General features: G+C 48.2%; 1 protein-coding gene across 1 annotated transcript; it reads left to right on the forward strand.

Annotated features, from left to right (window-relative positions):
• Positions 1–94: 94 nt before the first annotated feature.
• On the forward strand, positions 95–7965 carry KRT32 (keratin 32, type I). Its single transcript, XM_011929772.1, has 7 exons — positions 95–624; positions 1307–1389; positions 1553–1709; positions 3052–3213; positions 3292–3417; positions 4442–4662; positions 7242–7965. The coding sequence occupies exons 1-7, from the start codon at positions 157–159 to the stop codon at positions 7369–7371; spliced, it is 1347 nt and encodes a 448-aa protein (XP_011785162.1). The 5' UTR covers positions 95–156; the 3' UTR covers positions 7372–7965.
• The last annotated feature ends 9255 nt before the right edge of the window (positions 7966–17220 follow it).

Genomic DNA, 17220 nt, shown 5'->3' on the forward strand with positions numbered 1-17220 from the left:
GCAGCTTCCTCTGGGGCTGGGTGTAAACATCAACACTACCCAATGATGAATTTCTATCATGAGCCCCCTCACTGCAAGGGCATAAAATGGCCCGGGTGGCATGGGGATCTGTAGACATCCAGGCAGCTGTGTCTGAGGAGAAAGGGCCTCCCCAACATGACATCCGCCAGCTGTGTCATCAACAACTTGCAAGCCTCTCTCAAGAGCTGCCCCCGGCCTGCCTCGATCTGTTCTAGCAGCGTGAACTGCCGGCCTGAGCTGTGCCTGGGTTATGTCTGCCAGCCCATGGCATGCCTGCCTTCTGTCTGCATGCCCACCACCTTCCGGCCAGCCAGCTGCCTCTCCAAAACCTATCTATCCAGTTCCCGCCTGGCAGCCAGTGGCATCTCCAGCTCCACGGGCCCCGGCAGCTGGTACCGCGAAGGGGCTTTCAATGGCAATGAGAAGGAAACCTTGCAGTTCCTGAATGAGCGCCTGGCCAGCTACCTGACCAAGGTGCGGCAGCTGGAGCAGGAGAATGCAGAGCTGGAGAGCAGGATCCAAGAGGCCTCTCACTCCCAGGTGCTCACCATGACTCCTGACTACCAGTCTCATTTCAGGACCATTGAGGAGCTCCAGCAGAAGGTAAGGGCAGCAGTGAGGTGAACAGGCTCTCTGGGAAGGGATCTGGACTAGTTGGCATTCCAGCTTGGAATCTTGTTAGCTTATTAAGCTATGTTCAAGACAAAGAAACCTCTCTAGGGCATAGGGTTATTTTATAATTTGAGCACTCAGCCAGAGGCTTTCATATGGAGAGATCTGGGATCTAGTCTTGGTTCTACCATTGCCTCACTGCATGACTTTGGGAGGTCCCATCCCTTCCACAGGCCTCAGTTTTCTCATCTGTAAAACAGGGATAATAATGATCGTTATCTAATGGGGTTGTCAAAAGGATTCGACGAGATGATGCAGGTCAACTGCTTGGAACAGCCCCTGGTCCACGGGGAGTTTTCAGTAAATGTCAAAGACCCTTCTAACTGTCACATGAGTGACTTCAGACATGAGATTCTTTCCTTCCACATTGCTTGGAGCATCCAAAATGGGAAATTTGAATTTATGAAGCTCCAGGTTCTTAAAAAATACATCTCAAGTTCTCCTAGGACTAGCAATTCACTAAATATCTCCCAGAGTTCCAGGGAAGAGGACCTTCTGCAGGGATGGCTGCAGGGCTGCTGGATCCTACCTTTGCTGCTGTCTTCTCTTCATTTGGGTTCTTTTTCCTTCTTCTCATCCTGAACCAACCCTTTCCATGTACCTTGGCCTACAGATTCTGTGTACCAAGGCAGAGAACGCCAGGATGGTCGTGAACATTGATAACGCCAAACTGGCTGCTGATGACTTCAGGGCAAAGTGAGTTTGGCCAGGGGCTTGGAGCGGGGGAGGTCCTGTCCTCATAGGCTCTGGGGCAGCTTTCCATTAGTTTCACGGAGGGTTGGAAAGTGCCAGCAGTTTAAGGCCTTCCTGAGTTCTGCATTCAGTTCCACCCTCGGTTGCTGACCCTGTCCTTGTGCAGGTATGAGGCGGAGCTGGCCATGCGGCAGCTAGTGGAGGCCGACATCAATGGCCTGCGCAGGATCCTGGATGATCTCACTCTGTGCAAGGCTGACCTGGAGGCCCAGGTGGAGTCCCTGAAGGAGGAGCTGATGTGCCTCAAAAAGAACCATGAGGAGGTAAGGCTGGAAGTCCCGCTGAAGTGGCCCCAGGAAGCAGAGGGGGAAGAACGTGGGGTATGGGGTTGGATAGGCGTGGGTTGAAATTCCCAAGCCTGCCACATGTTGTTTCAGTGACTTTGCCCAATTTATGGAATCTTCCTGAGCCTCCTCATCTGTAAAACAGGGACAATACTCTCACGCAGGGTTATTGTGAGGATTTAATGGATAGGATATCCATCATGGAAATCCCCAAGGCATGGGTATGAAACACCTGCCACTTGGTCAATGCTCAGAAATGTAGCCCCCTTCCCTTCTGCATTTCCTGGGCTAGTGTGACTGCCAAGCACTCACTAGTGGTGACTGAATTTGTTTTCTCTCGAGAGCCACATAGCAGAGGTAGAGTGGTGCAGTGGTGCCAGGGTGAGTTATGTTCCAGATCTCACGTCGAATGGCCTGTCCATCTCTGCCCGGCTAATCTCTCAGAAGCAGTCTTATCTTTTCTGAGAGGGAGTAGAGCTGCAGTGGTCTCCTCCTTTTGCCCCCATCCTTATTTTGTCCTCTCTTCTGTTTGTATATAAAATGCTCAAGCTGAAGCCATAGGCAAACCCTTTACTTTCTGATTTTTCGTATCTCCTGAAGTTTCTCAGAGGGGAAGCCCTCTGCTTTGGGCACTTGTGTGCTGCCAAGCCCACCTGAGCCATGGTGTTTTTTTTCCTCCTCCCTGGTTGACTCTCAACCTCTTGACTTGGGATTTGAATGGACAAGTGTCTCTGAATCTTGGCTGGGTTTCCTCAGGCTTAAGTGTAAAGTAACAATCAGTCACCACATACTCACTGAGCACCCTCGGGTGCCTGACTCATCTCGCTCAAATCAGAGAACTGGGAATGGCACCAAGAAGCCACTAATGAGAAGTTATCACACACCCTGGCAGCCTCAGTGACAACTTTCCCTCTTTGGCAGCCAAGCCTGGGAGACAGTTGCCCTAACTCGGGCCTTTAACTAGTCAAGCCAGGCTCCTGCTACCCTCCTCCCAGGATGAACACAGGTGCAGAGGGTGAGTGGGAATACTAGGGGGACCGGTTTCCAATTTTAGCCCAAATGCATCAAACAAACCCTGGTGCTGCTCTTGGATTCTGCCAAAGTGATAGGAAGTGTTGTGTTGCAGTGAGGTTCCCATCACAGGGGTATTCAGCTGGGGTTTGAAGAGCACTGGGATGCTGTCGAGTGGACTGCAGTCCTTGGGGGTCATCTAATGTTTCCATCTTTAGTAACTTTTGTTGCATCTTTTCATGTCTCCCTGGGGAGGTAAGCCGGGATCATAGGATTGTCGCACTTGCCTGGAGCTCTTGTGCCTTTTCAGGAAGTCGAGTCCCTTCGATGCCAGCTTGGGGACCGCCTTAACATCGAGGTGGATGCTGCACCCCCGGTGGACCTGACTAGGGTGCTGGAGGAGATGCGGTGTCAGTACGAGACCATGGTGGAGGCCAACCGCAGGGATGTCGAGGAATGGTTCAATACGCAGGTGAGCCTCTCACAGTGGGGGTGGCCTCCTCCATGTCCCTAGGAAGGGACTCCAGCCTTCTCCTTCCCCTCACTGCAGATGGAGGAGCTTAACCAGCAGGTGGCTACAAGCTCTGAGCAGCTTCAGAACTACCAGTCAGACATCATTGACCTGAGACGCACGGTCAACACGCTGGAGATTGAGCTGCAGGCCCAGCACAGCCTGGTGAGAGCTGCTGGGTGGGTACCTTCCCTCTGGATCCCAGGTGGCACTGAGCATAGGTGCAGGTCCCCAGGAAAGAAGAAGAGGAGGCCCAGATTTCGGCCACCATGGATGCTCATCCTGTTGACTTTTCCTGGAGGGAGGTTTCTCCCGAGATCCAGCTCAGAGATCAAAGAGGGATATTTCAAATCAGACATGGGTTAGGTGGACACTGTCAAACTCAACTTCACAAGAAGGCTTGTTCTGTGCTTAGCCTGCCCTTCCAAACCTATGGATCTTAATATCACCCATCCTGATGCCCAGGTTCTTCTCTGGACCAACTGAACCAGAGTCTCTGGAGGTGGGGCCTGATCATGGGTTTTTTTTTTTTGAGATGGAGTCCCACTCTGTTACCCAGGCTGGAGTGCAGTGGCATGATCTCAGCTCTCTGCAACCTCTGCCCCAGCTGGGTTCAAGTGATTCTCCTGTCTCAGCCTCCCAAGTAGCTGGGATTACAGGCATGCACCATCATGCCCTGCTAATGTTTGTATTTTTAGTAGAGATTGGGTTTCACCATGTTGGCCAGGCTGGTCTCGAACTCCTGTCCTCAGGTGATCCACTCACCCTGGCCTCCCAAAGTGCTGGGATTATAGGCGTGAGCCACTGTGCTAGGCCGGTCATGGGTATTTTTTTGAGGGCTTCCATGTGGCGCTAATGTGCAGCCAGGTTTGAAAACACTGTTTTAAATGATGCCAGCAGGGAGGTACTTGGGAAATCTCAGATCTAAAGCCTGAAGCCAGACGAAGGTTGCAGAAGGAAGGAGGGATTTAGAATTAGATTTACAAGTAGAAACTGTGGTTCCATCATGTAGCAGCTGTTTACCCTTGAACAAGTTATTTGACCTTTCTGGGCTTCCATTTCCAAAGTGACTGATGTAGGGAGGGCTCGTTCCCAGCATCAAAGGGAGATTTGGCTCTTCTTGGTTCTTTCTGAAGCAGGCCATGGTAAACAGCTCCCTTCCTCATGGTTATGTCTTCCGTTGCCTTAGAGGGACTCACTGGAAAACACACTGACAGAGAGCGAGGCCCGCTACAGCTCCCAGCTGGCCCAGATGCAGTACATGATCACCAACGTGGAGGCCCAGCTGGCTGAGATCCGGGCTGACCTGGAGCGGCAGAACCAGGAGTACCAGGTGCTGCTGGACGTCCGGGCCCGGCTGGAGAGTGAGATCAACACGTACCGGAGCCTGCTGGAGAGCGAGGACAGCAAGTACGCAGGCCCAGCTGAGGCTCACAGACATGTGGGCAGGGATTCTGGGAGGTTATAGGAAGCAACTGGATCTACCCTTGAGGGACCATCAGCTTCGAACCCTGTCCTGACTATGGAGCCATTAAGAAGCTGGAATGCTCTGAAGGAAGTCAGGCAGTTGTGTTCATGCTGCCATCCTGAACCAGACCCCTCGGAGACCACTCTGTCTCATTAAGTACCCACTATGGGGCAGGTGCTATGGAGGGCATCGCATCGAGACAGAGGAAGACAGGGCATCTGCCCTCCTGTCATTTCCATATGTTTCGGGAGATAGGGAGACAGGTGGCTGGAGGTCATGGCATGTCGGGAGCTTAGGATGAAAAGCAGCTTTGTTAATAGGACCTGCATGATCCTGCTCCTGCCTCTTACCCTAGCCTCACCTGATAGCTCCATTGCTTTCCAAAGGGAGATTTTGGCATGTCGGGAGGACAATAGGAAGCCTTGTGTAATTGAGCCCTGCTGGGGAGCAGGACAGGCAAGATCAGCCGGGGCCCATTTATAGAGAACGACACGGGTCGTGCTGTGAAGGGAGGGTTTTATTTAATAGGCAAGTGGAAGCCCTTACTGTTGCTTTGAGGAGGAAATGAGAGAATTTACTGCATGTCTTCTCCACTAGATGGTAGACATCTAGAATGCAGAGACATTATAATACACTTTTATTCCTTGTACGTGGCACATAGTAGATGCTCAGTAAATGTCTCTCAAGCTCAAAGCTGTTCTTCAGGAAGATGGCCCTGATAGCAGCAGGAAGAACTGAGTAGAGGGAGGGGAACCAGGTAGGGAAACTGTCCAGGAGGCCCTGGCCACAGCCTAGGTAAGAAATGGGGCCTGAATTAGGGCAGCAGAGGCATCAGCTGTAGACACTGTGCAGGTAGAATCAGCAGGACTTGCTGGCTGTCTGAATGCAGGGTACCTCTGGGCCATGGACACCCAGTGGGCTGATGACTGTTGTAGCTATTTCTTATTCCACATTTGGCCTTGCTTCTCTGTTATTCAGAATCTATAACTTCAGGGCTAGTGTTGTGTCAAACATTTGCAAGGACCAGGCCATTAACATGCATGAATGACATGGGTCATATGGAGATGGTGGAAAGGCAGAAAGCTCTTGCCTTGTCCAATCCAGGCAGTGGCATGCCCTCAGGGCCACTTCTACTGTGTGAGAAGCAGGTCCAGTATTGCTGATCTTCCGATAGTTCCAGGGAAACTGAGAATCTGGATTTTTAAAAATGTTAAATTCCCCTGATTCTTAAGTATTTTCAACAAATTAAAGAAAATATATACTGCCAGGCAAATGGAACACATTTCAGGTTGCACATGATCCTCAGGCCTCCCGTTGGTTCTCTGAGCTACTGGGTTTCCATCCAGCATCCAGTGTGTTGTTCCTGGCTTTGAGTGCATGCCTGTTAGTCTCTGAGATCATCCTTTTTCCTTTCACCATGTATCCATTCTTCATTCATTTAGTATTTTGTCTGATCCAAATATTCTTATTAGGTGCCTATTCTATGCCAGGCATGCAGGGCGGGCATGTGTCTGTGGCCGCTGGCCTCACTGCTTGGCAGGGGAGACAGACCATCATAGAATGATTACTAATCACGATGAAAGGAGTTACACGTACCATGGGGGCTTTGTCTCCGAGAGGCAGGGGAGGCTTCCAGGAGGACATGACAGTTGAGTTGAGCTCTTAAACAAGAGAAGAAATGTAGGTGAGGGGAGAGGGAAGAGGGTTCCAGAGATATATGGCACAGGGCATAAGGCTTGTGGCCTGAGCAGCACAGTCCCTGCAGGAGCTGGAAGAATGTCAGAGTACCTGCAGCTCCGAGAGCAACGGAGCTATGAGGTGAGGCTGGGGCAAGAGGTGGGAGCAGGATCATGCAGGTCCTATTAAGGAAGTTGCTTTTCTTTATTTTATTTTATTTTACTTTAAGTTCTGGGATATACATGTGCAGAACATGCAGGTTTGTTACATAGATATACATGTGCCATGGTAGTCTGTTGTAACTATCAACCAGTCATCTAGGTTTTAAGCCCTGCATGCATTAAATACTTGATTTAATGTTCTCCCTCCCCACTCCCCTCACTCCTCGACAGGCCCCAATGTGTGATGTTCCCCTCCCTGTGTCCATGTGTTCTCATTGTTCAACTCCCACTTATGAGTGGGACCATGCAGTGTTTGGTTTTCTGTTCCTGTGTTAGTTTGCTGAGAATGATGGCTTCCAGAGGAAGCTGCTTTTCATCCTGAGCTTAAATGGAAGCCACTGAAGGTTTTAGGCAGGGGAGGGACATAATTGGATCTGTGACTATAGAAGATGGCTGTGGCTACTAAGTGGACAGTGGTTAGGTGGGCCCAAGCTGGGTTGGGGAGATCAGTTAGGAGGCCATGAGGTGACTCAGGCAAAGATGGCGGAGGTTGGGACCAGGGAGGCTGAGCAGAAGAAGCATGGTAGATGGGGTTGAGAGGCATCCGAGGGGAGAATTGGCAGGACCTGTGGCCGAGTGGGCCTTCTCTACTAATCCTGTCCCTCTGTGACTTTCTCCTGCAGGCTGCCCTGTAACCCGTGCTCCACTCCTTCCTGCACCCCGTGTGTGCCCTCCCCATGTGTGCCCCGCACCGTCTGTGTGCCACGCATTGTCGGCGTGCCTTGCTCACCCTGCCCCCAGGGCCGCTACTGAAGCCCCTTTGTGCTGGTGGATCCTGGAGGGCTTGGGGCTGGGCAGCCTGGTATTCAGTGGCCACCAAAAGAGCACGGCCAGCCCTGGCCAGCAAGGAAGACCCTGAGCAGGACCGTGGATCACCTGCAACAAGCTCTGATACTCCAGGGGGTGCTCAAGCCCTCATCACTTCAAAACTGCCTCTTTTTTCAATGGGTGAACTATTCTCTTTGGTGATGTTTCTGGTTGTCTGTGCTGCCTCAAAGAGCATGTGTTGTTAGTTAACTGGCAAACAGAGCTGCACTCAACGGCCTTGCAAACATGTCTGTCTCTCTTTGTCACTTACGCTGCTGCATCCACAGGCCAATCCTACTCAATTGGGCTCAAGAGGAAGGGGCAAATTCTGCATTTATTTTTATGCTCCTTCTGCTTCCATAGAGGCTTGAGAAGTGTACACTAAAAAGGCCTCATGCCGTAAACCAGTTAAAACTAATCAATTACTCTAGAGCCAAGTAATAAAAGAACAAAGAGAGGAGGGAGATAATTATACCACAAACCTAGGCCAAATTACTGTAATTGAGAATCATACCGTAATAAACCCACCCCTAAATCTCATTACAGCTGGTACAATGGGATCATTCATTCTTTCAAAATACCTTCACTAAGCAGCTACTGGGCGCAGGTTCTGCATTAGGGGCTGGCTAATCCAGGGGAGAGTTCCCAGACACAATGCCAGTAATGCCTCATTTAATCCTTGCAACAATCCATGAAAAAGAGACCATTATTTCATCCATTTTGTAAATGAGGAAACTGAGGCCCAGAGAAGTTAAGAAACTTGCCCAAAGTCACACAGCTTGTAAGTGGCGGACCCAGGACTGAAATCGAGGCCTTTAGGCTCTAGAGATTCATATTCACAGTCCTCACTATTTGCAAACTACAGCTGAGTGCAGGGGGTATAAAAAATGCACGTGATGACCACCATTCAAACACTTGTAATTACAGGAGGAGCTAAGACCCGTGTGCATAAGACCCCACTCCTTTCTTCGTAAGAGCCATATAATAGTAACAGTAATAATAATAATAATGGCAATGGTTACTACTTCTTGAGCACTTATAATACACCAAGAACTGTGTGGAGCATATTACATAAATCAACTTATGTGGTTTTCATGACCACCTTGTAAAGTACGCATAGTATCCATTTTAGACGTGGAAGTGGAGGCATAGAGTGGTCACGTCAGTTGTTGAAGGTTACATGCAAGGACAAAGACTTAAACCCAAGTCTAGCTGCACAGCAGTGTTATTTTGACCATTCTAACTGCCAAATTCCTACCCAGAAAGAGTAAACACTAGTCAAGATTGGGAGAGAGTCTTAGGCTGAGAGGATCTGAAAGGCTTCTTATAGCTGGTGGCATTTGAAATGGGTCTTAGAGGTTAAATAGAAGGTCTACAGGGCACCAGATAGGCAAGTAAGTGTGTGGGGATCTTCAAGAGAGCAGGGGTCACTCTTGGAAGGCCTTGAGGGGTCTTGCTGGCTGGAGCAGTGGGTTCCTGTGAGAGGCTGATGGGGATGAAGCTCAAATGGTAGAAAGGTATCAGATGGTAGGGGGGCCTTGGGTATCCCACAAAGAGCCTGGACTCTGGACTCTATCCTGAAGGCAGTGGGAGGGCTGCTGCAGGATTTGAGCCCAAAGATGACGTGACTGGAGTGGCATCTTAGAAAGTTTCACCAAATAACACAGACAGGATGGCTGAGAGGAGGGCATAGGCTGTGGAAGAAGCTAACAAAGTCTCAGGTAAGACAATGTCAGGATCATGGAAAAATAAGGAATCAATCTAAGAGACACTGTGATGGACCTGACTTGGCAATGGATTGGCCATGGCAGGTAAAGAGGAGAGAACTGGGGACAGGAATCTTGAACACTTTTCTGAACCTCACCCTCCAAACACGCAGTTCTTCCTTAATGAGCTGAGATGATGTTTCTATTAAGTATCCTCCCACTGGCCTTGCCAAGAAATGATGAAAAATAGATTGGATCCCGAAGCTGCCTGCAGGCTCTCCAGACATGATCCTGCAGGCATCCCTGGCAGACAAGGTCATTAGCCTGACAGCAGGGACACAAACATACTGCTCAGCAAGCTGTGGTTCCTGGTTGATGGGTGGGTAAAATTTCAAGGAGCTGAAATACCAAGAGAGAGGGGCTAATTGGATTTTCTGGCTAATTGGATTCTCTCATAACTGCGTGCAAACCAACAATCTTTAATTTCAACCCCAGTGCAAAACTTTTCTGGGAAGTGCTCAGCTTGATAAACAACACACTGAGCAGATCAGATCTTTGGTTCTATAATCCTAGACCTGTTCTGTCCAGTATGGTAGCTCCTAACGACATATGGCTGCATATACTGAAACATTCACCTGAGTTGCACTCGTCACATGTGGCTAAGTGGTAGTAAATAGGACAACACAGTCATGAACAGCAGAAAGTTCTACTGGACAGAGTTACCTTAGACTGTCAGAACTAGAAGGAGCCTTCCAGATGATCTGGCCCTGCTTTCCCATTTTTACAGAAGAGTCATATCAGACCCAGAGAGGTGGAAAGATGTGCTCACAGACGCAACCAACAGGGGGGAATTGAAGTCAAGGGTTTTGACGCTAAGCCTCGTAGGTCTCTCCAAGCTCTTTATGCTTTCTCCAAGCACCCTAGGTTTATTATTATTTCAGGCTAATACGCATTTCCCCTTTCCCTTTCTTTCATTTCCCAAAGAAGGGAGACATTTTTTCTGAGAAGCTGAAACTTCTTCCTGGGAATATAGTTCTCTTAAAAAGCATCACTAGCAACTGCCAAACTCAGAATCTCCTTCTCTGAGCACTGGACTCAGTAGGATCAAAGACCTTGAGCTGTGGCCCAGAGCCTCAGCAGGAGTGATTGCACAGGAGTTGTGGGCCTGAAGTCCTGGACCCTGGACCCCCTGGGGACTTCCAGAGTCTCTGTTTCCCCAGTGCCTATTGTTCCAGTCCACCTGGGTCCCCATTCCCGCACCTGTGTGTCTCTCCCACTTGCCAAGACCTGTCTGACTCCCCAGATGCCTGTTAAAGCTTTTTATATGAAACCAAGCCCCACAGTCCAGGGCCAGGAGTACCCCCCTCTGCTGGAAGTGATGCCCATCATCTTCTATCTCTGGATGGTACTTCAAGCCAGATGTGTCACGAGCTACCCTCCTGCCTAGCCTGTCTCTTATTTGATGGATGAAGCTGTGGGCATAGACTTTGGGAGATATTTATGCCCCACCAGCACCGGGATCTCCTGGGAACTGGACTCAGTGTACCACGCATGGAGATTCTCAGAGGAACTCTCGCCTCATATCAAAGCGTTTGCATCTAATTAACTCTTTATAGGGGAAGAGTTTATAAGGAAATGTAGGCAGGACCCTGGTCAAGTCATAAAACCTCTGTCATATTTGATGTTTTGGAGAAACCCTCACAGACATCAGGGATCCTCTCCTAGTGGGACTGGGAAAAAAAGGTGTGTTTTTCAAAGACACTACTTTCCCCGAGGCTATTCAAGAGTCTGGGCCTCACCCCTGCTGCTCACTGCCCTAGTGGAAAGCACTCTCTTCTGGGGGTGGGAGTGAGGGCCCATGGGCAGAACTGCCATTCAGGGAAGACTGGCCAGAGGGCGACAGCTTCCTGAAAGATCCAGGAGTCGGGTTTGGCGTCTGGGAGATGGGGCCGTGTGTGGACTCTGAGTTGCACTGAATGAATCTTTCCTCACCACTATATTAGGTAACCTTTTAGAGTGTGAACAAAAAAAGAATATGCCTCTTCCAGGCTATAACCAGGAAAATCATTAATCATCAAATAACATTCTTTTTGTATTTCATATTTTTTTTTTTTGGAGAGAGAGTTTTGTCCTGTAGCCCAGGCTGGAGTGCAGTGGCATGATCTTGGCTCACTGCAACCTCTGGCTCCCGGGTTCAAGCGATTTTTGTGCCTCAGCCTCCTGAGTAGCTAGGACCACAGGCACATGCCACCATGTCTGGCTAATTTTCGTATTTTTAGTAGAAATGGGGTTTCACCATGTTGGTCAGGCTGATCTTGAAGCCCTGACCTCAAGTGATCCACCCGCCTTGGCCTTCCAAACTGCTGGGATTACAGGAGTGAGCCGCTGAACCCAGACTGTATTTCATAAAAGGCAGCACTTGAATGCAATAATATCAATTCAGCTAAACAGAAAGTTCCTAAGAACATTTGACGTCTATCTTTTTGCCCAATTGGTAAAGGCAAATTTGTATCTAAATAGCAGTGTCCCTTAATCATAATATGTGAACAAAGTCACAAATGAGCATTTTGTCTTAATGGAGAAGATCAGTGCCTTTGGCTCCAGAAAAACTGGGCTAGACTCCCAGTTCTGCTGCTAACATGCTGTGTGATTTTGGCAGAACTCTGAATCTCTGCATCTCAGTCTTCTCCCCTTTAGAAATGGGAGTAATTCTACCTTTTTCTCAGAGTTGTTGGGATATGATACGTATAAAAATGCCCATTATGATGTCTGGCATACTGTAGGTGCCTAATGAATGTTGAGTAAAGAAAACATGCTTTGGCAATGAATTTTCCTTCTCTTCTGACTGTCCCCAATTACAATGGCAGCTGAGTCATATTTTGGAGCCATTCCGAAGCCCAAGTTTCTGAAACAACAGCAGCAGCAGAAGCAGCAACAACAACATATGGGTAGCTTTGCTTTGCTCTAGGAGCATTGGATGAACTTCCAGTCTTGATGTAAATGCCCTGGTAGAGTGGAGACCCTGGTGTCTGAGGCTGGGTGTCCAGTCCTGGAGTCCACCATCCATTTGCAGGTGTCCTCCCTCTGCCCAGCCTTCTGGCTCCAGAGCAGACTGAAGGTCTCCCACAGGCTCAAGGGATCCAATTTTTAAGCCTCATTCATTATGCTTTGTGGGCAGGGATGGCAACTACAGCTCACAGGTCAAAGCCAGCTGCTACCTGTTTTGGTAAATCAAGTTTTATTGGAGCATAGCCACACCCATTCATTTCCCTGTTGTCTATGTCTGCTTTGTGCTACAATGGCAGAGCTGTTGTAGTGTAGTGTAGTTGTAGTAGTTGTAGTGCAAAGAGAGTATACGACCTGCAAAGCCTAAAATATTTACCATCTGTCTTTTAAACAGAAAAAGCTTGTCCATCTTGGTGCAGAGGAAACAGAACGTGCTGGGGGCCCTGGGACCAGTCCTGGCTCTGTATCTGACTTGCTTGGCATCCCTGGGGAGCTCACAGTCCTTCTTCGGTCTCTGAAGCGTTAAAGGTTGAGTTAGTACTTGAAGTTTTCTTTAGTTCTAATAACTTAGCAGTGTTTGCTCTATTGCTCTTTAGGGATTCCTGAGGCTCTTATCAGAGAATTTTACTTTTTTGGGCATTGAAGGTCAGTGGAGAGGATGATTCATCTTAGAGCCAATGCCACTCCTAGAGAGATGCCAGATATTCACTCAGGGAACAAAGCCTAACTTTTCAATGGGGCATCTCTAAAGAGGTAACGTTTAACATTTCTTTTCATAACAGAAGGCAGTAAACAAGAAGTCCAAAGTCAGCCCTTTCTTTCATAAAATTGGGGAGCTACTTCTGAGGACTGAATAAATGCTGATGGGTTGTTCTGATGGCAGAAAAAATGAGGATTCACTGGGGGAAAGCTTGTGTATCACATCTGCTCCTATGGCAGGTGAATAAAAGCTCTGGGCAAGGAAACACTCGCACCTGAGCACTTGGCCCTTGTCACCAATCTGCAACTCAACTTTCTAGGACCATGGCTTCTAGTTAAAGCAGAAATCTCTGCTCTCCAAGCTTTGGCAAGAGCCATTTGAAGGCTCCTTGCTCCAGGCAGGCTGTGGACAGCAGCCACTCTGGAAACTCTGTACCCAATGTCTGTAGATCCCAGCACTAAGACTGGGGCCCACCTGTAAGAGAGTCACCAACCTAGTAGCCATCTTCTTAGAACCTGTGGCTCACGGTCAGTCCAACCTGGCCCTGCCAGCAGTCACTCTGCCTGTCCTCTGCCAGGGACCAGGAACATCCCTGCCAGCATGGGCACCTGTGGCCGGTTCAGTGAAGACATCCTCAGCAGCAGTGGGAAGGGGATCATGAAGTTCCTAAGTGAGTGCCTGGCCAACTGCTTGCAGAAGGTGCAGCAGCTGGAGCAGGATAATGAGAACTGGAGGGGGAGGGGCAGTGCTGAGAGCCAGCAGTGGAGCAAACGGCAGTGCCCTGACATATGCTCCAATTACTGCTCACACTTTGAGACCATTAAGGAGCTTCAACAAAAAGTAAGATGAGACCTTGAGCTCTGGCATCAGTGGCATGGAAAGAGAGGGCTGAGGACTGGTTATGGGAGAATTGGAGGGGTTGCTGGGGGGATGGCATTCCACGAATGTTCGTGAAGATGGATTGAAGGTGCCAGAAATAAATTGTGATGTCAAGGGCCCAACCACCTCGTTCTACAACCAGTTCCATTCAACAAGCATCACTGCTGATGACTGTGATGAGAGGATGTGAGTGGCATATGGATTTATTTCTTCACAGTCCAGATCCTGCCTTATTTAAGGACATGCCACCATTCACTCACTAGTTATTGAGCACCAGCAATGAGTGATCGCTGTGCTGGGTGCTGGCGAGCAGACACTGCCTATAGGATGAAGCCTCAGCTCTTTGTCCTGGCATTCAAGGCTGCCATGTTCCCAGCCTCACTTTTTTTTTTGTAGCTTACCTCCCTCTAATCTTCTGCAAACATCCTGTGCTTCTGTCAAACTGTGTTGTCACTCACAAAATGTTTGTTCACATGTGTAATGCTTTCTTTCTCATCTTTGAATGGCCAAATTCTAGCTGGGCTTCAAAACCCAGGTGATATTCCCCACCTCCTGGAATCCTTTCTAGAAGTTAATCCCCCTGGGATGGGTTTTGGCTTCCATGGAATAACCTACAGCCCCATATTTGAACATCTCTTATGGCATTCTCACCTTTCTATTTGTTTTGGAGTTCCTGTGCTGCACAAGATGGTGGAAAGGATGAACAACCTAACTTCATTTAAAAAAATTAATCACATTTATTTAGTATTTTCCACTAAGTGCTGATATTTAGATGGGATGTAGCAGTCTGTCTCTGTGGCTGTTTCCATGTCTCCTTTTTGATTGCTGCCAACAGTGGTTATAATATTTCCAAAATCACCCTTGATTCTACTAGATGTCAAACCTGAACTGGGAATTTTCACATAACTTTTTTCTTTGAACCATTTCAACAATCCTCTAAGGTGAATATTACTATTTCTATTTTATCTAAAAAGAATAGACCACCTTTATTAAGAGTTCACTAGATGTCGGAAGCTTTGCTGAACATATATGCTTGGTTGCATTTAATACTTATAGGGATTTGATGAAGCAGATAGAATCACTTTTTCCATTTTACAGATGGGAAGATTTTAAGCTTCAAGGGGTTAGAAGCTATGCCTAAAGTCTCAGAGCTGGTAAACTGCCAGGCTGTGCCAGAGGTCCACTTAATCATTGTATCGGTGCCTTTGAGGAAGTGGATGAGGAGGAAAAGGGAGGGTGAGTGAACCAGAAGCAGGTCTTGGCTGTGCAGAGCTGGGTTCCAGTCCAAGGGGCTATCCCTTCAACCCCCACATTGCTGCCCAGACCTGACCAATGGATCCCCATAACTCCTCTCTCCAAGGGGTCTACAGTGGAGTGGGAAGTGAAACCCCATATGTGTCCCAGAGCACAGCCAGTTTCATTACAGATGGGAGCAAACCCTTGGATACTTCTTGCTTAAAAATCTGCCATAAGGAAAGATGGAAACGTCCCCATGTGGCTCAGATCACATTTTTTTTTTCATTCATTTTAAGGCCTGGGGAGAATTCCATGGAGAGCATCCTTGTGAAGCATGGTGGCTCTCATTCCCAGATCTTACCCAGGAGGGCAGGGAATGCTTGGTTGGCTGCCCAGGTGGACAATGTGAAAATAGCTGCAACAACTTTAGGACTGAGAGAGTCTGACAGGAGCTGGGAACTGCTGCTCCCTGGCACTCTGTCTGTTCATCTCTTTGGCGTCAGGTACAGGTCTCTGTGGAGGAAGTAAAGAAGGGGCAGCCTTTGAAAAGAATCCCTCCAAGGAAATGTTTCCACAGACCTAAGAAGTGTTAATAGAAAGATTCAGTCCCAAAGAGTTTTAGGGGTAATTTAAGATGTGTTTGAGTAAGATCAAGCCCTAATCAAGAATTAAGTCAGCTTCTGAAGGACAGGGTTGGGTCTCAATAGTCACAGTGGCATTCATGAGTGTTCACGATGTTTCAGACTCCACCAAAGTGCTGAATGTAGTTTATTCCATCTTCACAACAACCTCATGAGATAAGAATTGTTACTGCCATTTTACAGATGAAGATGTTGAGGCTCAGAGAAAGAAACGTGCTCAAAGGTACACCTGGCATATGATGGCGTTTAGACCCAAACCACCTTCTACCTAAGCACGTGGTATTAATTGTGTAAGAGTTAAAGAAACAGGAAAGAAACATGAAAGGTAGCTCAATGGTCAAAGACAGGTTTATTTTGGAGAATAAACCTGAGAGGGGCTTCTGGCCGATTTCAGTCAGGAGTTCTGTCTTACAGACTAAGGATATTTAAGGGTTTAGGAAGTGGGGAGCTTATTGTAGGTTCGGAATGTTTCTATGTGAGGGAAAATTTATTGTGGGGTTGGAATGTCTTTGGTCAGAGGGGAGGCTATCTTGGGGTTAGCATGTTTCTGGTTGGAGGGGGGTTTTCTTAGGGTTGGAATATTTCTGGTTATGCTGACGTTAGTCATTAGGCTGATGTTTTGGGGCTGGATTTAGGCTTTTTTTTTTTTTTTAATCGAGGGAAACTTAAAATGGGGGTGTTTGTCCAAGATGGCAATGCTTCTGCTCTGTCAAATTGCTGTCTTTCATTGTGCACTAACGTATCTGGTGGGCAGTGAAAGATCAATAAGTATTTTCACATTTTATTTAGTATAGAAAGATCCCCCCCAATCAAAGCTGATGCACAAGCACCTCTGGCCTGAGAAGAACAAATGGAGAGGCATGCTGAGAGACAGGCCACTGGCTTGGATGCTCATTTGCACTGTTTAGACAGGTGTCAGAGTCGGCTGGGCCTGGCCAACAAGTGGAGACCAACAAAAACAGCCTGCACAGCCTCCTGGGTGATGTGGGTCTGTGTCAGGGAGAGCTGGAGGTGCAGTAAGAGTCCCTAAGGGAGGAGTTTCTGTATTTGAAAAAGAATCGTGAGCAGGTAGAAGCAACTAAGAAATGGCTGAGACCAATTTCAGGGGGTTGACCAGGAAGAGCAACAGATCCATTCCTTGGGTTTGCACTTGGGCGCTGTTCCCCACCAGGCAGAGTCTTCTCCCCTTTGGCTGACCTTTCCCCTGCCCTGGATTAAAGACCCATGGTCCCAGAATCTTGGAAAAGCAGGGCTGGCAAAGACCACACAGGGATCTGCAGTCCAACTCTCTCATTTTAGGGATGAGGAAACTGAGGCTCAGAGAGAAGAAACTGCAATAGATACAGAAAAGATGTGGAGAAAATATTTTAGAGCCCTGCCTCTTGCTATCTGTGGAAAATGATTCAGATGATAGATCCAAGGACTCAGAGAGGGATTAGACATCAGGGGCTTTTGGACTCACGAAGGGGCCATTTTACAGATGAGGACATGGAAGTTCAGGGAAAGGAAGTGACTGCCTCAAGTCACTTTGCCAATTGGCAGAGTCAGGATTAGAACGCATGTCTCTGATGCACTTTTCTTTTCCTTCCTTCCCTTCCTTCTCTCTCTCTCTTTCTTCTTTCTTTCT

Source organism: Colobus angolensis, unplaced genomic scaffold (genome assembly GCF_000951035.1).
Source record: "Colobus angolensis palliatus isolate OR3802 unplaced genomic scaffold, Cang.pa_1.0 Scaffold83, whole genome shotgun sequence".
Lineage (NCBI taxonomy): Eukaryota > Metazoa > Chordata > Mammalia > Primates > Cercopithecidae > Colobus > Colobus angolensis.